At 44.5% G+C, this 22,275-nt stretch overlaps 1 protein-coding gene across 4 annotated transcripts in view; it reads left to right on the top strand.

The window, feature by feature from the left end:
• The window catches only part of DGKD (diacylglycerol kinase delta), a 119,155-nt gene that overhangs the window by 10,120 nt on the left and 86,760 nt on the right, over window positions 1-22,275 (top strand). The window contains exons 1-3 of one of the 4 annotated variants that reach the window (XM_088021488.1): window positions 12,714-12,931; window positions 14,981-15,091; window positions 16,773-16,853. In XM_088021488.1, the coding sequence (XP_087877614.1) occupies window positions 12,905-12,931; window positions 14,981-15,091; window positions 16,773-16,853 (219 nt within the window). In that variant the 5' untranslated portion in view covers window positions 12,714-12,904. Of the gene's footprint in view, window positions 1-12,713; window positions 12,932-14,274; window positions 14,334-14,980; window positions 15,092-16,103; window positions 16,139-16,772; window positions 16,854-22,275 lie in introns of those variants that run through there. The other 3 variants (XM_088021489.1, XM_028105039.1, XM_088021491.1) reach the window with 3 other exon arrangements.

Raw genomic sequence — 22,275 nt, 5'->3', positions numbered from 1 at the left:
CTGGTTTCTGTAATAAATTCATTTAGATTTATGCATGTGCTTTAATGGTGTATCTTCAGCCTCCCACCCCCACTTTCTTCTTTTGATTTATCAGTCCTGGAATGTGTTTGCTCGTCTGCGGGTTTGCACTGCCATTACCTGTGTGCTTGGCTGCTGGAGGGAATGCGAGTCCCGCCGGAGATTGGCCACAGGTCCAGTGCTGGCCTGTGTTGGTCTGGGCCGGCTCTGCCCACCACCTCAGTCTGAGTAGTGCGATGCTTTGGGTCACCTGCCACCTGCTTCCGGCTGGCTCTGCTCTTCTGCATCTGAAGATGAAGGTGCCTGGGTTGTGGTGGTTTTCCTGAGCCTGGCTCCTCTCGCCCCACGATGGTGAAGTACACCCCAGGACCCAGGCTGTGTGGTGCATTGTCCCTTGTAGCAAGATGGAAGAGGGGCACGCTTGTTCTTTTTTTTTATTTACCATTTCAACCATTTTATTTATTTATTTTTAAAGATTTTATTTATTCATTTGAGAGAGAGAGAAACAGAGAGAGACAGAGAGAACACAAGCAGGGGGAGAGGCAGAGGGAGAGGGAGAAGCAGACTCCCCGCTGAGCTGGGAGCCTGACATGGGCAGATCCCAGGACCTGGAGATCATGACCTGAACCGAAGGCGGACGCTTAACCATCTGAGCTGCCCATGCGCCCCAACCATTTTATTTTTTTTTAATTTTTATTTACTTTTATTTTATTTATTTTATTTTTAAGTAGGCTCTTTGCCCAATATGGGGCTTGAACTCATGACCCTGAGATCAAGAGTCACACACTTTACCAGCTGAGCCAGCCAGGTGCCCCCCGCCCCTCCATTTTAACCCTTTTAAATGTATACAGTTCAGTGGCGTTAGGTACATTAACAATGTTATGCAACCATCACCAGTATTTAGTTCCAGAACTTTTTTATTCCCTACGGGGAAGCTCCTTCCCCATTAAGCAGTCATTCCCCATTCCCTCCTCCTCCCCTGCTACTCATCTGCTTTCTGTCCCCATGGGTTTGCCTCTTCTGGATATTTCATATCAATGGAATCATACAATATGTGGCCTTTTGTGTCTGGCATCTTTCCCTTAGCATGATGTTTTCAAGGTTCATCCATGTGTCAGTGCTTCATTCCTTTTTATGGCCGAATAGTGTGCCATTGTATGGATCTACCACATTTTGTTTATCCCTTCATCTGTTGATGTATATTCGAATTGCTTCTACTATTTGGCTGTTGTGGATAGGGCTGCTGTGAACAAATTATTGTTTGAATGCCTGTTTCCAGTCCCTTTGGGTATTTACCCAAGGAGTGAAATTGTTGGGTAGTTATGTGATTTTACCTTATTGAGGAACCTCTAAATTGTTTCCCACAATGGCCGTGCCATCTTACATTTCCAGCAGCACAGCAGCACTGTAGGAGGGTTCCGGTTTCTCCACGCTTGCCAACACTTGTTTTTTGTTTTTTTGTGTTTTTATCGTGGCCATCCTGGTGGGTGTGAAGTGGTATCTCCTGGTATTGATTTGCATTTCCTTAGTGACTAATGATGTTGAGCATTTTTTCATGTGCTTGTTGGACACTTGTGTATCTTTGGAGAAATGTTTATTTCAGTCCTTTGCCCATTTTTAAGTTGGGTTATCTTTTTGTTGTTGAGTTGGGGGTTCTTTATATATTCTGAATACTGGACCCTTATCAGATCAATGGATTTTTTCCCATTCTGTGGGTTCTCTTTTCACTTTTTTTTTTTTAAGATTTTATTTATTTATTCATTTTAAAGAGAGATACAGTGTGCTTGCAAGCTGGGGGAGGGGCAGAAGGGGAGAGAGAGGGAGAGGGAAAGAATCCCAGGCGGACTGTGTGGAGCCCAACATGACATTTGATCACATGACCCTGAGATCATGACCCAGGCTGAAACAGAGTAGGACGCTTAACTGACTGAGCCAGCCAGGTGCCTCTATTGTCACTGTCTTGATAGTGTCCTTTGATGCACAAAAGTTTTAAATTTTGACCAAGTCCAGTTTATCTATGTTTTTCTTTTCTTGCTTGTGCTTTTGGTGTTATATTTGAAAAACCATTGCCAAATCCAGGGTCATGAAGATGTACTTCAGTGTTTTCTTCCAAGAGTTTTATGGTTTTAGCTCTTTTTGAGTTAATTTTTGTATATGGCGTGAAGAAAGGGTCCACTTTCAGTCTTTTGCATGTGGATATCCCAGCACCGTTTGTTGAAGAGGGCCACTTTTTTCCAGCTGGATTTGGCCTCTCAAGCTACATATCCTGTAATACTTAAAATCAGTTATGAGCTTCTCAGAATTGGTTGGTAATCTTGACCATTTTGGAGTGGTCTCAGTGGAGTTCATAGAGGGATTCATAATAGAATCATTCTTACAGATGGTTATGAGACAGTTAACACATTTGGAGGGTTTGAAAGGAAATATTTGTATTTCTGACTTTCTATTCTAGAACTCTCCTACATTTCAAGTTTGGGAGTGTGGACTTGGTTCAGTTCTTTTCATGGTTTGGGAAAATTTGAAATAAATACTCATCTTGTTAAGTCTAATCCCACTGGTGGTCTTTATATTTGAACTCTTTGATAAAGATGGATTAGTAGTCAGAAGCTGAGTGAAAAGGAGGTCTAAGAAATTGTTCTTTATCTCTTTTCTCTCTGTTTTCAGGTACTTTAAGAGGGCAAGTAAAACCCAGGTTTGTCAGTACTGAGTTATGAGTCTAATTGCCCAAGTGTATTTTTACTGTCTACTAGTCATAATTGTCTAAGTGTATTTTTATATCTAGCCAGTATTTTGCATGAGCTGGAATTTTGCTGTTTATAGAAACTTCTAGCTTCTTCACTCTCCAGCAGCATGTACGGGTACAGCCATTTGGAGAAATCATTTGGTGACATGTTTGAAAAACATGGAAAGTCCATCCTCTTGACTCAGTAATTCTACTGGTGGGATGTATGATGAGGAAATAGTCTTAAATATGAAAAAGCACAATGACATTATGTTTATTGCAGCATTAAATATAAAAAGTTGCAAACCCTGATAGTCCACTGTTGAACAGCTCAGTGCGTTAAAGACCAGAGCCGACATACCTTTTCCATGCTGCATAGATGGTCTTACCTCACCTTCAGAAGTGTGAGAGGGTTACCATGAGGTGGCTGAGTGCCCAGACCACACAACTGGAAGTGGCAGAGCGAGTTGTGGCTCTTGTGCCTACTGCAGCCGTTCAGGTGATTGAGGAAGGCAGTAACGTGGACAGTACTTTGTGATGTTGGGGAAACAGAGAGGCAGTGTGTACAGAATGCCATTCAGCTGTGTGCAAAATACCGTGCATAGGAAGTAAGATGAAGAAAGTTTCCAAACTGATGCCAGGGATTGTGCCCTGATACCAGGGGTGGTGCAGTGTGGATTATTTTTATTTTTACTTTTGTGAATTTTCTAAAATGAGCACATTGTATACTAAAGAAAACAAAAACAAAAGCTTAACATGCTGTCCTTCAATTGAGGTTTCCTGGCATGGGTGGTATAAGATGCTCTGTGCAGGTAGCAGAAGATGGAGAAAAGTCTGCCCTTAGTCTGTTCTCTGGAATGTCCTGAAACACAGTTGAAATAGTTCCAGCTGTCAGATCAAAACAGATGAAGTGTAAGGAGCCAGATATACAAAGGGCATGACTTGTAAAAACATAGGATTTAAACTTCATAGTATCCTAATAAATGAATACATTATATGCAGTATTTCAGTCATGTTCCCCTTTGTTTAAACTTTTAACTCCTGTGTTGAAAATAATGCTACACTTTTCTAAGCAGAGTTCAAGGTCTTGATATAAATAAGATACATATTTTTAAAAAGATATATTTGAACCTGACCTTGAAACTATTTCATATATGAAATGCTGTCTGTGTTTTAGATTTGCTCATAATTATTTCAGTGTCCTTAAGCATTTGAAAAGATGAACCAGAAACAGGTGACAGAGAAACCCAAAAAAGCAGATCTGGTCACAATATATTTGGAAAAGCAGATTATTAAATAATTTGTATATTACATAACTGCACTTTTCTGTCTTATTGATGCACCGAGAACACACTGGAAGGATGTTATCGCAGGATGTCAGTGGCAGGTGTTAGCAGTGGCTGGACCGAGTGTTCTCAAGTGAAGAAAAAGCACTTCCCGTAAGCACGGCAGCCCAGAGGCGGCTGCTTCACACAGGACTCTATTTCTGCCTTCTGTCTGAAAACGGGCAAGGGGGCACTGGAACGCAGGGAAGAGGCCTTTGAGTAGTGATGGTTATAACACTGCTTTGCATTCGTGTTGCCCTTTGCAGCGCGTGTGCATTTCCTGCTCTGGGCAGCACCCCCTGAGGTGGGGTCTGCAGGTCAGGAACTGGGGCGTAGGGGAGTGGCTGCCTTTAGCCGCAGTGGTAGCAGCTCCAGGCCTTGCATTCAGGCCTCTGGTGTGTTTCATTCACTTCTGAGTTTCCAGAGCACCCTGTCTGTACCTCTGATGGAAATTTCCAAACATACACAAAAACAGGGAGAGGAGTTTTCATCAGTCACCCAGTCTAAGCAGTCGTCAGCATTGTGTCTTTCTTGTTTCCTCTCTCCCCAGCCCCGAGCCCCGCTGTCTTCTGAGTATTTAAAGCAAATTCCTATGATACTTCTTACTTTGTAAAAGTATCCCTCTATCAGTGCACAGTTTCCTTAAGGGTCAAGGGTCCTGTCTCTTTCATCATCATATTCCCAGCCATACTTGCACTTAAGTGTTCAGTAAATATTTGTTGAAACAAAGAGTGCATTTCATTCCGGGGAGGATTGTGCTCTGTAGGCTCACAGCAGCCAGGCCAGGCTGTGGTGCCTTGACTGCGCCACAGCGTGTGTGTGTGTGTGTGTGTGTGTGTGTGTGTGTGTGTGTGTGTACTTGGAAGTCGCTGCTGGTGGTTGGCTTCGCCCACGTTGGTGTGCGGTGGGGATGGTTGTGCCCCCCGACACGTGCACATCTTCCATGCGCTCACCCCAGGGAAGTGGGAGGATTAGTTGTGACTGTGGTTTAGTCTTACTTGTTTTTTTTTTTTTATTAAAAAAAATTTTTTTTTTAAAAGATTTTATTTATGGGGCGCCTGAGTGGCTCAGTTGGTTGAGCAACTGCCTTCAGCTCAGGTCATGATCCTGGAGTCCCGGGATCGAGTCCCGCATCGGGCTCCCTGTTCAGCAGGGAGTCTGCTTCTCCCTCTGACCCTCCCCCCTCTCATGTTCTCTCTCTCTATCTCATTCTCTCTCTCAAATAAATAAATAAATAAAATCTTTTAAAAAAAGATTTTATTTATTTATTTGACAGACACAGCGAGAGAGGGAACACAAGTGGGGGGCGGGTGGGGGAGAGAGAAGCAGACTTCCTGCGGAGCAGGGAGCCCGATGCAGGGCTTCCATCCCAGGGCCCTGGGATCATGACCTGAGCCAAAGGCAGTCGCCTAACAACTGAGCCACCCAGGAGCCCCTAGTCTTACTTGTAAGAACAAACAAAAGAAAACCTTTCATTGAGCATACTTTTTAATTTTTTCACTTGATATCAAAATGTGGAAAGAGTGGAAATCAGACATACTTGGGCTTGAACCCCACGTCTGTCCCTTCTCTGTGGACATAGGTCCTCTCTGGATCTCAATTTCTTCATATAGGAAATGGGGTAGTAACTCTTTATGGTGGTGAAGATCATATGAGATCCTGAGGCTTCCTAAGTTCCTGGTGCAGAGTAGGCCCTGCACACGCACTGACTCTGTCTTCTCCCTGCCCATGTTTGTGAGGTAGGGGAATGCGCACAGTGCCTCTCTTAGGCGGGTTGTTGTTTAGATGGAGTGGGGTCATCTGTGGAGGCCCTTAGATGGGGTCCAGTGAGAGTTGTCCTGGGTGCTGCACCCGGTGGCGGCGGCCTCCCTTCCATGGGAGTCCTTTTACAATTTTGTACCTTCTAGAGGGCTGGCTTCCTTCCCTGTCTCGTCTGCTCTGGCCCTCCCCCACCCAGAGGGAACCATTCAACCATTTTTATTATTTTATTGTTTTGGTTAATTCTTCCATTGTTTCTGTTTGAAAATTTGAAAATAATAATATATACACATCATTGCTTTTAAGTTTTATCTCTGCACGCACACACACACCCACCCACCCACACCCACACACCCACCCTCCTTACACAAAAGGTAGCAGGCTCCATATGTGTTCTGCACCTTTCTTTTTTCCACTTAATAGAATCTGGAGATCATTTCATAGCTATATAAAGATCTTCCTCATTCCTTTAACGACCGAATAGTATTCTTTTTGTTTTGTTTTGTTTTGTTTTGTTTTTTAATGTACCATAGCTTATTCAACCACTTGCATTATTTTCAGTCTTTTGCTATAATATTTTGCAGTGGATAGCCTTGTATGGACTTCATTTTATGCTCTTTGCCAGAGTATCTGTGGGATGGGCTCCTTGGAGTGGGCATGCAGGGTGAAAGGGTAGATGTGTGGGTTTGTTAGGTTTTGGCAGGCCCCGGCCCTCAGGGCTCACCCCAGGCCCTGTTGGACCAGTGGTGCCCCCAGTACTGGTTTCCCCACGGCCTCGCCCATGGTGCCTCTTTGTTTTTTTTCTGTCAATCCCATGATGATAATGTATTTTAGTTTAGTTTTTTTTTTTTTTTAAATGACATAGGTCAAGCATATTTTCATGTGTTTAAGGGCCATTTTTACTTATTTTTTTGTGAACGGATTCTTTTAGTTTTTACCCATTTTTCTACCAGATTGTTAGTTTATTCTCAAATTTTAGAAGCTCTTATACATTAGGGATATTAGCCCTCTATGATATTTTGCAGAAAGTTTCCTCAGATCGTGCTGTGCTTGGGCACCGGGGTGATTAGGATCATGAATATAGCCTCAGCCCTTGGGACCTCCTTGATCTGGCCAGGGAGTCAGCCACATGGTGGAGGGTCGTAGGCTTGCATTGTGCACGACAGCTAGCTCTGCCTGGGGAGTTGGAAAGGCCCCTGGAGGTGGTGGCATTTGAGCTGGGTCTCAAGCACAGGAGTTTTCTATCCGCAGTAAGATTCCAGGCAGAGGAAGGATCTGTCCAACAGCATAGGCTTATTAGCTGGTGTGTTTGGGTCAGATGGGTCAGGGTTCTGGGGCTGAGGTAGTAGGCCCTGGGGTGGGTGGGAGAGGAGCCTCTTGGATTGGAAAGAGCCCTGAACGCCATGGTTGGCTTCCCTCCAAGATGCAGGAGAACCAGGGATGTTTGTAAGTGGGCTGGGCCACTTTGCTTAGGGCAAGGTGCCTATTCATGTCCTCAGGGGAGCTTTTAAACTCTGTGGCTACCTGGGCCCCTGTTGGGGGGGTGGCTGGCAGTGTTTCAGAACTTGCTAGGTAATGCTGCTGCCAGTGGGAGTTGAGTACCTGCAGAAGACTGGAAGCAGGTTGGAGGGAGGATGGTAGAGAATGGAGGACGGGGGCCCCCAGACTTCAGTGTGCTCAGGTACCTCCTGGGGCTCTGGTCAGAAATTCACATTCTCAGGATTTAGGAGCAGTGAATTGCTCCTTTCACAAGTGTTCCAGGGATTCTAATAGTGGTGGACTGGGTCACCCTTGAGAGACACTAAGACACAGAGATAGGAGACAGAATAATTTAAGCCCAAGGTGGGGATCTGAACTAAGCTGATGGCAGAGGGCCTGAAGATGGACCAGACTCTTAAGTGATTTTAAAGTGGGGTCAGGACTGGATAACCAGTTAGGGATGGGGAGTGAAGGTGGAACAAGTTGCGTATGCCTGATGCTTCTTTCAGCTTTGATGATGCTCTTAACTAAAGAGATACGGGCAGTGGGAGAGCAAGTTAGAAAGTGAGGGGGTGATGAGGCTGGTTTGACATGAGTTACATTTAGAATGTGAGGCCTTGGACCGTGAGGACACCAGCGTTTGGTGATAGAACAGCCACTGATGGTGACCGAGCAGGAGCTAACTCAGCCAACCCACCTTTAGTAGACAGGAATGCATTTGCAGATTGATGATGCCTTTAGGACCCCACACTGTGCTCTCCGCCCCACGACCTTTAGGCTGCTGGCTCCCTGCTCACGGTCTCCCCATGGCTGCCACTGCTCTAGACATGGTGTCTGCGTTCACGGCGAGAGGGATGGGGAAGGGGGACTCGAAGCCACACATGTTCTCACACATGGGTGAAGCAGCTCCCTTGCCTTCCCAGCCCTGGCAGGACATCTGTGTAGGTCTCTGTGACCACGTCTGAATCATGTGGCCAGGGCTGGGGAAGTGTGATCAGCGTTGTGATGTTGGCTGCACTTGGTACTAAAACCAGCCCACTCAGAACTGAGAGCGCATTAGCAAAGAGGAGCTATACAGCAGTAATAGGAGAGCCCTCAGATTTAGGGAAGGTGGTTGGGAACTCCAAATGAAGGGCAGATCAAGGAGCAGCTCTTTTGGGGAATTTGGGCATTACTCTTCAGGGCCCACTTTTTGGTTTTCTGCTTTGGTCCTTCCTCATAATACTGGGGACAGGAATGGGACATTTTCCTAATTCTCAGTTACATAGGGGCTTTGGGACATGGTTGCTTTTAATCTTGCAGGCAGCATGTTAAAGGAGGAAAACCAGGGTAGTGGCAAAGGGCAAGATGGCTTCTCTTGATTGGTAAGAAAAGAATGGCGCTGTCCTTTTTTTGTGAGTTATAGCATTTTTGGGGTCTTTAGAAAAAAACTCATGTGGGGCACCTTTGTGTTGTATTGGTGGCACCAGATACAGGGTCTGGCTCTGTGGAGTTGAGAGGACTTCTCCAGCACAGCAGTAACCCACGTGTGGCTCGGGTCTCTCATTCCTGCTGGTTGTTGGTGCCGTGGAGACACTGATGTGTCAACATTCACTTGTGGCCCAAGGTGTGCAGACCTCTCAGCTTCAGATAGGATGTGATAAGACCGGGTGGTAGGTAGGCAGGGGAGTTGTAGGTAAGTTGCAGGCAGTTCTGAATCAGAATGAATCCAGATGAATTTGTGGATGGTGTTTTGAATTGATGAAGCTACCTTTGCTTAATTTATTTAAATCAGAGTTATCAGTAGATTTTTATGATTCATTTTGCCAACAAATATTTTTGGTCTGCTGTCCAGGCCCCAGGTTTGAATTCTGGTTCGTCTTGTTACTAGTTGTGTGGCCTTGAGTGACTTACTTAATTCTTTGGACCCTCAGTTCCCTAATTTGTAAAATGGGAATATTACTGCATAACTCCGAAGTTGATGGAAGGTTAATAGGTAAAAATGCCTCCTATGTATTTGGTAAATATGATGGGTACTCAGTAAGCATTTAAAATAAACTCTAGGTCTTTGGGTATGTCATACATGCCTTATTTTTATGAATAAACCATACTGTTTATGGTATTCATATCCTATAAATCATAGAAGGTTTGAGATAAGAGTGAGGGGGGCCTCATGTTTCTTTGTGGTCTGTTAGTAGGCGTTTAACTGTGGACAAGTTTATACAGTCTCTCCTTGCCCAGTTTTTTTTATTTGCCAATTGGAATATTAGCATGTGTTTGTCCTATTAAGAAGGCAAGCAGATGTAAAAAATGCTCATGAAAATTTCAAGTGATATGCAAATTTAAGGTAATAAGTTTTACTAGCTTTTTTTCCACAGAAACATTTTAATAGTTCTTTTATGTATTAACTTATGCTAATATCCCCACTTTTTTGAACTTTGTGAATTTGGATGATGTGGACTAATACCAGGTTTATGTAGGTTTTTATTGGAGGACTAAAAAGGTTTAAGGACAAGTAGATCGCTGATGTGAACATTGGACTAGATTTTCACACCTTTCTCCTTTATCTTTCCCCTTCTTTCCTGGCTTGCCTACAGCCCCTGGCCCTGTCCACTCAGGCAGGCTGGTCATCAGGAACACGCGCAAATTCTCACACTTAACCCACACGAGATGCTGATGGCACCATTGGAGCTCTGCCTGAGATTTTACTTCTGTCCCATGCTGAGTAACATGCATGTAAATGTCAGTGCAGCATAAACGCGTGTAATAAACTGCATGTGTGAACCCAGCAGAGCATCAGGATGTCGCCCCCAGGGATCCTTTCTGTCCAGCACACTGCCCTTCAGCATCTCTTAGTCACCATTGGACTTGCTCCACTTCATGCCTTCTGCCAGTTTTCCATTTAGTAGTTGCTTTTTCTTGTTACTGTTTTGCAGGGGTTCTTAGAATGTTCTGGATGCTGGCTCTGGCCATTGGCAGTATGGCATGTATCTTCTCCCAGACCGTGGCTTCCCTCTTCCCTTTGTGAGGTTCTTTGATCAACAGAAGTTCTCATTTGGAATATAGTTGGCTTTAGCAGTTTTATAGTTTGTGTTTAATATTTTTTCAATCCTATTTAAGACTCCCTTCCCCCAATTCCAAGGTCATAGGCAATTCTCCTTGATTGTCTGCTGAAACTTTTAAAGTTTGGCCTTTTGCATTGCATCCGTAGCCCACGTGTGTGAGGCGGAGGGCTGAGAGCATTTTTGCCCTTGGATAACCTGTTGTCTTGGGCCCGGCCACTGACTGGTCCCTCCTTGCCCCCAGCTAGAGATGCTGCTGCTGTCACTTGTCAAGCTTTCAAGTCTGCCAGCATCTATTTCTGGGCTGTCCTGAGCCCCAAATGCTGCCTCTAGTCATTTGCTTTAAGGAATAGTCCAGGACAGGCACAGACTGTTTGGTTGTAGCGCTATACTTCGAAGCAATGTTGATGGTATAGAGCGGGATGCGTTCCACATGTTCTAGCAGCCCAAGTGAGTTGAGTGATACAGGCACATCAGTACATGGAAATATTCTGCAGCTGAGAAAGATATACTCACTAATATGGAAGGGTGTTGACAATGTATCATAACAAAAAATAGGAAGTTCAAGTACGGTATGTGCACTGTGATCCCATGTTTATAAAAAGTTAAGAAACATGTGGGTTAAAAAACCCCACCTGCCAACTTTGCTTCCTCCCATCCCAGTCACCAATGGTGCGCTGTGCTCTGGCTTCGCCCTGGCAGGTCCTCCTCCGGCTCCTCCCACTTGGTATCATGAGTGTGGCCTCCTGGGGGCTTTCTCCTTGCCTCTGGCCTTGTGCCCACTTTCTTCTATCCTCCTTTGGGTTCCTACCTCTCTGTACCCAAGCTTGGTGTCCCGGGGTTCCTGGTCCCCTGTGCCTGCCCTCCTTCTGCTCCTTTTCCATATGGGTCTTACCAAGGCATCTCCTCTGTTAAACCTTTTCTCACACCCTGACCTCATATCCGCTGCGGTCTCTCTGCTCAGCTCCCCCTGGCATGCTTGAGGACCTCGTGGGCATGCCCCAAACGAAGCCCCCAGCCTCCCCCATGAAACCAGAGTCCTCCTTGCCTCCGTCTGTGGTGGTCTTCTTCCCAGGCACCCCAAGCACTCTCATGTCTGTGTCCCTATCTCCCTCCCAGAGGTTCAGTGTTGCTGGCTGCCCTCTTATAAGAGTTTCTGGACTGTTCTGCGTGCCTCTAGGTTTCTCTCTGCCTTTCCTCTGTACTGCGGCCAAAACCATCTTTGCAAAGGTATACCCGAGGACCTGAGACCCACAAGCCTGGCTGTCAGTGATCTGGGCACGTTTGACCAGGGCTTGAGGGGCCTGCGCTTGCCTTTCCCTGCCCACTGGTTTGAAACCTTTTTTTTTCCCCTGAAGATTTTATTTCTTAGAGAGACAGCATAAGCCCACAAGCAGGAGGGACAGAGAATCTCAAGTAGACTGCGCTGAGCGCAGAGCCCGATGCTGGGCTTGATCCCATGACACAGAGATCACGACCTGAGCAGAAACCAAGAGTTGGATGCTTAACTGACTGCGCCACCCAGGCGCCCCTGGTTTGAAGCCTTTTTAAGGGCATCTCCAGAGCTGCCTTCCTCAGTCCTTTGTTCCTGAGCAGGATGACTAGAGATTTGAGCACCCCCCGCCCCCCAGCAGGTGCCCAGGCAGTCTCGCCTGTGGGCCAGGTGCTCTCTGTCTGCTCACCGTGGGTGGCTGTGGCACCCAGGGCCACGCTTAGACTGCTGGTTTCATCCCTGGAGTCCAGCTTGGGGATTTACTTCCTCTCTGGAGGTGGGCGCGGGCTCACTTTCCCACTCTGATTCTCAGTGCCTGCATGTGTTTCGAATCTGTCCTTTCTTATTTCCAGTAGTAATGAAGGTACGCTGGATTGCTTGAAGGACAGAGTGGGCCCTTCTGTTTGTGCAGAGAACTTGACAAAATGGTTCTAAGAGCCTGGCCGCCCAGCATGTACTGATTGAGCTGTGCTTGAGTCTGGGTTTTTGACTTCTGGTTCTCTGCTCCATTGGGCACGAGGAGGAGCCCTGCCAGCTGAGCAGTGTTTCCTGTGGGTGCCATTTACAAGCTGCCAAATGCAAAACACAGCAGATTATTCAGGGGTGTTATTTTCTTGACCACTTTTAGTTCATTGCTTTTGACTGAGTGTTTAAAAATATTCTGCAGCATATCTATAGTATTCTCGAGCAACGAATCAGGAGAAGAAACGCAGTTTCTGAGAAAGCTTCAAAGAAATACTAGTCTTTATCTTTTCCCCAGCCTTTTCCGCTGAAACCCACCAGAGTCTTTTTCTGAGTGCTCTTGTTCTATAAATAGAACAGCGGCCCTCCTTGGGTAGCCCAAGCTCGCAGTGCTCATCCGCTTTCTGAACGATTTGTGTGTGTGTGGTGGAGTGGATTGTATTTTAATTTTGCTTTTCTTTTATGTGTGAGATGTGTGGCAGGAGATGCAAGAAAAAATACTCTAGCATTTATCCTTTAAAGATAACTTATAACTTTTCTGGGTCTGGGCTTGTTGGTTTTGTTGTCTTCTTCTTTTTTTTTTTTTTTATTTGCATTTAGGAAGGAGATGGAAGTGGTGACTTCCCGTGCAGAGGTAAGGAAAACAGACGCGTGGGGGCGAGGAGAGGTGCCTTCGCCTGTAAGCAAGTCCTGTGAGGTCAAGGAGGAGAGGCTGTCCCGGAGCTCGGTGCGGGCGCTTGTGGGTCTGCATCGCTGTGCACAGACGTAGCTATTCTGGATCTCCGAAGAGCACGTTGCCATGAGTGTCCACGTGTATGTGGCTCCGAAAAGAATGTTAGGAAACAACCTGCTAGTCCTTCTGTATGGGGGATGGTTTCTACCTGCAACTCCTGGGATCCGAGTGCACGCGTTCTCTGTGGCTCGGCACAGTTCCCACCCTTGAGAACAGCAGTGCCTTCGTTTAGTTAAGGATGGCAGTTTCAGATTCTGTGACTGTAGTTGCATGTCTGTTCCTTTGATCATTGGGTGAGGTTGTGGTCTTCTCTCTGCCGCTGGCACTCTTTAATTACCTGGGAGAGCGGGTGGGTGATGTCCTCAGAAGTAGGGGGGAGGCATGTGCCACAGAACGAGGAGGGAGATTCCACAGTAGTTCTTCTCCTGGGAGTTGGAGAAGATTGCTGTTCGTACCACGAGGCCGGCCGGCCGGCCAGCACAGCTCCCGTGACACCTGGCCCACGGTCACGAGCTGGCCTGTGCAGCCTCCCCTGTCTGGGAAGCTGCCTGAGAGGTATCCTGTGGTGGGGACAAAGAGGGGAGCAGTGGCCTGCACTCCCAGGCCTCCCCCCGGCCCCCCAGGCGCTGTGTGGCTCAGGTTGGGGTGCCGGTGCATGGCCCCGTGTTGGTGGTGTGTGTGGGATCAGGGGCGTTCTTCGGCGTTCTTCTCAGGATTGGGGTTAGCTGCATCCCAAGTTCCCTCCCTGCTCTGTTTGGAGTTGGCTGGTGGAGGGACCAGATCGCGCCGGTGTTCTGCTCTTGCCTTCTGATGTGTTTGGGTTACGTGAGGTTTCTGTGTCTGGTTTCATCTTATGTCGTCTTCAGTAGCCACAGGTCCCCAAGTGCTTTGGACAGATAACTATCTTTAAAAAGTTACTTAAAGTGCAAAGCTATATGGGATTAGGTAATTCATCTAAAACATCTCTGAACCGGTATTGGTGTATTGGAGCAGAGTTGTTGTGCATTCTGTCTGATTCCACAGTGAGACTTCTTGTACAATGGCCATTTCTGGCAGCTAAGGAAAAAGAAGTATGCACATGCCGAGAACCAGGCTCTTGTTTCAGGCACGTTGTTTATTCATTTTGACTCTTCGTGGCTCCCAGTGGTTCGGATGTCTAATGATCAAGTAGTTCTTTGAGCATTTCACTTCTGGGTGTCCTGAAGGGCTCCCTTGTCCTATTAGACCAGCCCCCGGGACAGCACAAGAGGGGAAACAGCTCCAGGAGAAGCCATGTCCCATTCGTGGCTTTAATTGAGCCAAGGTGAGTGGACTGGACTACCGTCCACCTCGGCTGTTAAGGGAAGGAACTCCAGTTTCATGGTGGACTGATCAGATTTATAGGATGAGAGGAGTTTCAGTGACTTTGGTTGTGGCACTTCTCTCTGACAGTTTGGGTAGAGGCACATGCCTAGCTTGTGAATGGGGTGAGGGTTGAGTCGGGTGCAGGCCTGGGGCTGCCTACCCTATAGCAACCTACGTCGACAGTTTTGGCAACAGGATCCTGAGAAATGGCAGGAGGCCAGGGAACATGGAGACGGGGCCAAGAATAGCTGAAAAATACCAAATGCTGAAGTTGGAGAATGCTCTGGCCCCTTGCTGCTTTCTGTGGCCCTGCGAGTGTTCATGTCCCCTTCTGTTGATCCCTTAGACACGGCCAGGCACACCGTGGGCCCCTGACACCCTCACTGCTCAGGCACGCCATAGTCCCTTAGAGAATTGTGTAGCCCTCCCGGGCCGCGCGCTTGGCCTGTCCAGAGGCCAGGGTTTAGGGAGAGTGTGAGAAGTACTTCAGTTAGGCCCCTGGCCTAACTGGTCACACACACACTGGCCCGTCCATGTGCGGTTCCGCGGGACGGGCTCGAGGGCACCGTGCAGACGCTTGCTCATGGGTCATTTCTGTGCTTTCAGACTGTCATCAAGGAAGGGATGCTGACCAAACAGAACAATTCATTCCAGCGATCAAAAAGGAGATACTTTAAGCTGCGGGGGCGAACGCTGTACTACGCAAAAACGGCAAAGGTGAGGTGCGGTGGAGACCACTTGAGACCAGACTCGGGAGGGGCTGCAGGGGAGAGGTTCCCTACCGAGTCCGCATCCTGGGACAAACCTCCACTGCTTACGGCTGTTATTTCCAGCGAGTTTGGTAATACTCCAGGGTGCTAGCTTTAATTTGTCTCAAGGGATGTTTTATTTCTTATAAACGTTGGCTTTTACTCACTTTTCTTTTCCTTAATGTCCTATGTCACCATTGGGGAAAGGGGGAAATGTCACAGAAATAATCAAATTACAGTTACAGATCTTTCTTTTGGAAGAATTGGGGGTCACAGGCTTATAAATCTCTTATGGGCTAAAATATCTTTTTTTTCTTTAAAAGCACTTTACTGACAAGTGATTTAGAGAAATGGTCAATTTATAATTGACAAGCAAAAAGCTACAGATATTTAATGTATACACCTTAATGAGTTTGGAGATAAGAAGTACATACGTGTGAAACTAATTGAAGCTGTTTTTGGAGCTGTGTTGGGCTTGTTGGTGTGTGAACAGAACTGTGAAGTTCTGTCTCGAGGCCTCTAGCCGAGCTCCTCCTTCCCCTGTGCCGGCTTGTGTGTGAGCTTTGCAGCGAGAGTCACCGGGCTCTAGCGGAAGACAAGGAGCCACTGAAAGCCACTGAATTCCGTCGTGTTTAAGCAAATGTGTGTAAAGCTAGTTTTCATGTTCTGAATACCAGTATTGTATCAGTATTGTTGTCAATACTGATATTTTGGTATTAAAATGTAAATGATTCAGATTCCAAATTTTTTTTTTTGAGATGTATCCCTAGAGAGTGCAGTAAAATTTGAAATTGAACAGAGCAACTTGTTTAGAGAGGGTTCTGACCACATCCCTCATTAAAAAAAAGAAACCAAAAAAACAAAAAACCACTTATAGTTATTTTAGTTGTGTGTGTGTGGGGGGAGGGGGTTTGGGGGAGGAGGTTCGTTACTTTAAAAGGGTGAGTCTCTTTTCTAAGTCATTAGCATTTCCTCCAGGTGTTCCCAATGGAGTCCTCTTAGCGGGGACAGTAAGGTAAACAGGAGATGGGCGCTGTGGGGATTTGGGGGATAGTGGAGAGGAAATATTCGGTTGGGGGGAAGGTCCCCAGCGTAATTACCAGTCCTCCTTCTGGAGCCTAGCTGTCTCTCTCTCTCCAGGACTAGATTCCTTCTGGTCTGCTCCTTTGTTTTTTTCTCATGGCCAGATCCCTTCTATTTGGGTTGGTCTCTCTTCCTAGAATCATTGATGTTAGCCAGGACCTTTCCCCCTAAGTGTGCTAGCTGGAGGGACAGAGGATCCTCAGGCTGGAGCCCTGCTCCCTCAGGTGGACTCTGTGTGAGGGCATATTTCACATATAAAAGTGAAATGCTGATTACAAAAAATAAATATGGAAATCACAGTGGTTTTTTTGTTTTGTTTTGTTTTTCTCCACTAATGCAATCACTCATGAACTCCTGGCTTAAAAAACACACAGAGCTCTACCTGTGAGCTCTGTGCTCTTGGTTAGAAGCAGGTAGGGTGGATGCAGTCAGTGTTCGTGTAGTTATCAAGTGCTCAAGTTCCGAGGCGCTTGGGCGTTGTGGGTGCTTGGCTGGGGTTGAGGGAGAGTGGCTGGGCCAGGGTGCCTTGGCCCCGCACTGACTATGGTGCCTGTGTCTCTCTCCAGTCCATCATATTTGATGAGGTGGATCTGACAGATGCCAGCGTGGCTGAATCCAGCACCAAGAATGTCAACAACAGTTTCACGGTGAGACTCTGGACCACGCCTTTCTTGATTCCTCACCACATTTTGCTTTCCTTTTTAATTTGAACAAGGGTGTGTGAGCAGTTCAGACCTTTTTATTTTTATTTTTTTCTGATTGGAACACTTCCTGGCAAATTTTGAATTTAATGTTGAAAATAATAGAATAGTTGGAGGAAAACAGAATTTGGCACATGTAAGCTCAAATGAACAAGAGGGTCCAAGTGAATTTTTTAACATGTTGTTGTTTACATTTCTCTAACAGTTTTGTACAGAGGTTTGTTTTTTATGATTATTGTAGAAAATTTGGAAAACACAGGAAAATATGTCCAAACAACCATAATTCAGCTACCTCAAAACACATGCTGTTGATACTTTGATATTTTGGTGTGTTTCGTTACATTTAAACTGTTTCCCTCCCTACCCCCAAATTTATAGAAGTTACACTGTACTTTTTGCGAAAGTTCCAAATGCCTAAAATCGTGTGACCTCACTGCCCAGAGGTCGCCAGCTGCTCACTCTGGAGTGTTCCTCTTTATTTCTAAATACCTGTGCCTTGCCCCACGTACACCAGGAGATTGTTATGAGCCTTTTATTTTATACCTGTTTTTTTTTTTCCTCTTGACAATTCATGGTGGACTTTTCCCCATGTCGGTTGATCAAAACGTTCCTCATATTTTTTAATGGCTGTATAGATAGCATTTCTGGTATGACTACAATTTTGGGTTCAGGGGCTGACTTTAAAATCTGTCTGTATTGAGTGTGACTCTAATGGCAGGAATGGAATATTAAAAGTATGTTTCTCTGTATTATTAAGCTAGCCAACCTAGAAGTAAAGTGTGCTCCCTGATTTTTTCTTTTTTTTTTTTCCATTCTTTTATAACTCAGTCAAAGTGGGTAATTTTCTTTACATTTAGGATCTGACATTTTGGGTTAGTGTTAGTTTCGGATACTTTCAGGTTTTGTTTTATTTATTTATGGGCTGATTATTGATGTTGCTGAAGTGAATGGGATTTTCCTTCCTCCATTTAGACTTCTACTTATTTTGTTTTGATATAACTAACTACTTGGTTTTGGTTCATGACTTATCGAATTAGTCAGACTTTCCTGGTGGTCTCTCTTATTCTTCGTTTTACTTGGGATATTTTTATTTTTACTCCATTAATTTTATTGTTTACTTACTGGTTAGGGAGAGACTTTTAAAACTATAAGTGGATTATTTTGTGATTTGTGGCTTTTAGAGTTTTTAATAGGAATAGGTATTTTATTGGGGTGTTTTTGAGCATTAATTTAGTTGATTGTGTTGGTTTTAGGTATTTGTGCATTTCCTAATAATAAATTATTCTTGGTAACGTTAAATTTTGCAGCCTAATTTTGTGTTTAGAATGTTCCTATCTAATGTGTATGGATGGACATTTCCTTTGGGACAGGAGGTAACTTTTGTTGTGTTTTGATCTCAGAGTTATACTAGCCTCATAAAATTCACTTAGTAACTATCCATAACTTTATGTGTTCCGGAACACTTTATAAAGCTTTAGAATTGATCGTTTCTTGAAAGTATGAGAGAACTTCCTTTAAATTCTCTGTCATAAAGACTAGTCGGAGGGTGGGCGCCTGGGTGGCTCCGTTGGTTAAGCCTCTGCCTTCCGCTCCAGTTGTGATCCAGGGCCCCAGAGCCCCGCATCGGGCTCCCTGCTCGGCAGCGGAGCCTGCTCCTGCCTCTGCCTCTGCCTGCCGCGCCCCCTGCTTGTGCGCGCGCTCTCTCTCTCTCTCTCTGTCAAATAAATAAATAAAATCTTAAAAAAAGAAAGACTCTTTAGGGGAGGTAAGGCTGTGAAAAGTTTTAGTTTTGCTTTCTGATCATTTGAGCTTTTTTACTCCTTGACTCCATTTTTTTAATTTACTTTCCCACTTATCCCACCTTTAAATTTAGTAGCACGGATTATTTGCATTTTAAACATCAGTGTCTCTGGTTATATCCCTTTTGCATTTCTAATATTATTTGTTTAGCTTTTGTTTTTCTTGTCAGATTTCTTAAACTCCATCCCTTTTGTTGTTTTGGTAAGACAACCAGTTCTTGGATTATTGATCAGTTCCATTTTTCTGGTACCTAATTCAATTTCTGCATTTATATTTATTGTCTCTTTTTTGCTTTTCACAACTTTTAAAAACAACTTACTGATTAGCTGCTTCTTCTGTTGTGTGTGTGTGTATAATTATATTGACAATAAAATTATGAAAATATGAGGGACTCTGAATCGAACTCTGAGTGCCTTTCTGTTCACATTCCAAAAGTTGTTTTTTCTCCCAGTAGAAAAGTGTTACTAGAGACAAATTACTGATCATTCAAGTTATTAAAGAAAATTTTGAATTATATAAATATAAATAGGAAATTTAAAACCATCCATATTCCTATTACCCAAAGATACCTGGTAATATATTTTGGTTGATGTCATCCCACAAATACATTTTATAAAATATGGTTTTTAACCTTCTTTCTTTAGTTAACAATGAGCTTTTCCTCTCAACCTTTAAAATCTTGTTTACTGATGCTACATAGTATTCTAACATATAAATGTGTAAGTTTATTTAAGCAGTCCCTATAGTGAATGTAACGTTTTTTTCCTATCATAAAATTGTGTTATACACTTGTACACAGATCCTTTGGGGCATTTCTGATTATTTCTATAAATTCTTAGAAATGGAATTCCATTTGAGGTACAAAGTTTGAACTTTTAAAAGGCTTTGACAAATAAATGAGGTACTGAATACGTGTTACAGCTTGTATGAGCCTTGAAAACATGATGCTGAGTGAAAGAAGCCAGACACAAAAGGCCACATATCTTGATGATTCCATTGATATGAAATGCCACAATAGGCAAATCTGTAGAGACAGAAAACAGATTAGTGGCCGGGAGGGGGTGTGGAGGAGGGAGGCATGACTGCTGGAGGTACGGATTTTTTTGAGGGGATGACAGAATGTTCTAGAATTACATACAGGTGGTGGTTGCAGAACTTTGTGAGTATCCTAAAACACAGTGAATTGTATATTTTAAAAGGGTGAATTGTGGGGCGCCTGGGTGGCTCAGTCATTAAGCGACTGCCTTCGGCTCAGGTCATGGTCCCAGGGTCTTGGGATCGAGCCCCGCATCGGGCTCCCTGCTCGGCGGGAAGCCTGCTTCTCCCTCTCCCGCTCCCCCTGCTTGTGTTTCCTCTCTCACTGTGTCTCTCTCTGTCAAATAAATAAATAAAATCTTAAAAAAAAAAAAAAGGTGAATTGTGCAGGAATTGTTTCTCAGTAAAAATATAATGGAAGAAATAGGATGATACTGTGCTTTCGGTACCGTATGAGTTAATATGGAGCTTTGTCAGCCGATTCTGAGAATGAACCCTGATTCATACATTGTCTCTATGGGAAAATGTGTTCTGACTGCCAAACACTTAACTTCTAGATGTAGATCCTGTCTGTGTTGGAGAGACCTCTGGAACTCCATCTCTGTCAGGTAGTCATGGATAATTCCCAGCCTTCAGGGCAGAGGCACCAATTCTTTTGCATTTATTTTCCATTTTGTTAGTGCTTTAAAAACTGCCTTTTCATCTGAGGATGTGCTGAAAGGACCAGAGAAAGATTAATACTGAGGTTCCCCAGAAACATTCCAAGATAAGGAAGCTCATCCCATGAGTGATTCATGATGGCATGTGGAATATGGAGATAAATGGGGAGAACTTACAGTCCAGTTCCTCCCAGTCATGCTTCTGTAGAGAGTCTGTCAGTTCTGGGGCTGCGGGTGATAGAAATATTTTCTTTGCTTAAAATACACACTTAATGATTATCCCTCTTTCTAACCCCCTGCGGTGTTTGCTGTCTGAACTCTGAACCGGTTGCGTACCATACAGCAAACTGCCAGAGTCTCTGTGCGGGTCTCTCTTCCATCGGCTGGGCCCTTGTGGACTTTGCCAGTGCCTGGCCCACATGCCCAAGGCACGAGGGCAGAATGAACAAATGTATTTGCCCAGAAGCTACGACATTTCCTGGGACATCTCATTTGGTTTTCCAATTATTCCAGTAGTAATTTCCCATTTTCACGATTTCTACTAAAATTGCATGCCTGATACAAACAACGAGTCAATGAAAGCTGCTGCTATCATGAATCAGTTAATGGTTGGGAACCTTTTGTAGCTGGAGAAGCAGGAGTAAATTTCCTCCATAGTGCAAAAGGCTCCATTTTTCTTCCTCCTCCACATGGCCAGAGAGCTGCACTGTAAAGAAATTGGGACCCGTGGGGCAAGAGACTTCAAGGGAGATGTTTGGGGAGAGGAGAGATTTTTTAGACAGGCTGGATGGAAGAGGTAGAACAGACGAGACTTATGTAACTAGACGGGGGTCTGCTTGTCCTCCTAGTCTTTAAGAAGAGAAGCTGGGATGAAGTAAAGACATAAGGATTGCCTTTAGAATCTTCATAGGTGGTGCAGTGGCGGTGGGAGCTTCCAGAAGATGGGGAGCGGAGCTGACAGTGCCCTCTGCCTGCTCACCTTCAAGTGGGGCCCCCTCTCACAAGGCCAAAAACAAAGCGGCGTGAAGAAGAAAAGGGGATTTGCCAACTTTAGATCCCAGCCTCTGTAATAACGTGAAATTGTGTTTTTGATGATTGAACATGTTAATACTAATCATTGAAAACTTAAAGACTTTTGAGACGTCATTGCCCACTTGCCCTTAGAACTTATGTCCACAGGACTTCATGAAAGTTCTCTCTTCTGTCCTTTTATAAACACCATGTGTTAGCATTTTAGAATATCTTTGCCACTTGGATAGTTTAAAAATGGTAATTTGTTTTGATTTGTTTCTTTGACTATCAAAGTGATGTTGAACATTGGCCACTGAATTTTTCTTTTGATGATTTCTTCCTGTGCTTTCAGATAGTTAGCACTATATTTTTAGGGTTCAAAATTACCTCACTCATTCACTTTCTGTCTAAATCTGCCTTCATTGGTTGTGATAGTTTTAGTGCTTTGTCTTTGTCTTTTTTTTTTTTTTTTTAAACTAGATTTCATACACTAATAGCGGGGCTGATGTTAACCAGGTAAAAATACTGTTCATTTTTCCTTTATGCTTCTTCCCATTTTCTAATGTGTTTTAAGATTATTTTTAGCATTATGATCACAAAATTACAGATTTGTGCTGAAGGTATATTTTTACTACCATTACTTTCCAAAGGAGTTTGTCAAAGCAGAGTTTCTATTTTACTGGAACTTTATATATTTCAAATAAGTTTTTAGATTGAAAAATGACTTACATACCAAAAAATACACAAATGTGCAAGCTTGATGTGTAATGGCCACTCAGATCAAGTGGTAGAACATCTCCAAGCCCAGAGGGGCTCCCTTCATGATCTGTTAACCTCCCCTCTCCAAATGTAACCACTATCCT

The sequence above is a fragment of the Eumetopias jubatus genome, unplaced genomic scaffold (assembly GCF_037043125.1).
Source record: "Eumetopias jubatus isolate StellerSeaLion01/CBP00866 unplaced genomic scaffold, mEumJub1_p1.0 scaffold_3, whole genome shotgun sequence".
NCBI classification, from domain to species: domain Eukaryota; kingdom Metazoa; phylum Chordata; class Mammalia; order Carnivora; family Otariidae; genus Eumetopias; species Eumetopias jubatus.
The sequence above is the reverse complement of the archived record's forward strand: the minus strand, read 5'-3'. Positions and strand labels throughout refer to the sequence as shown.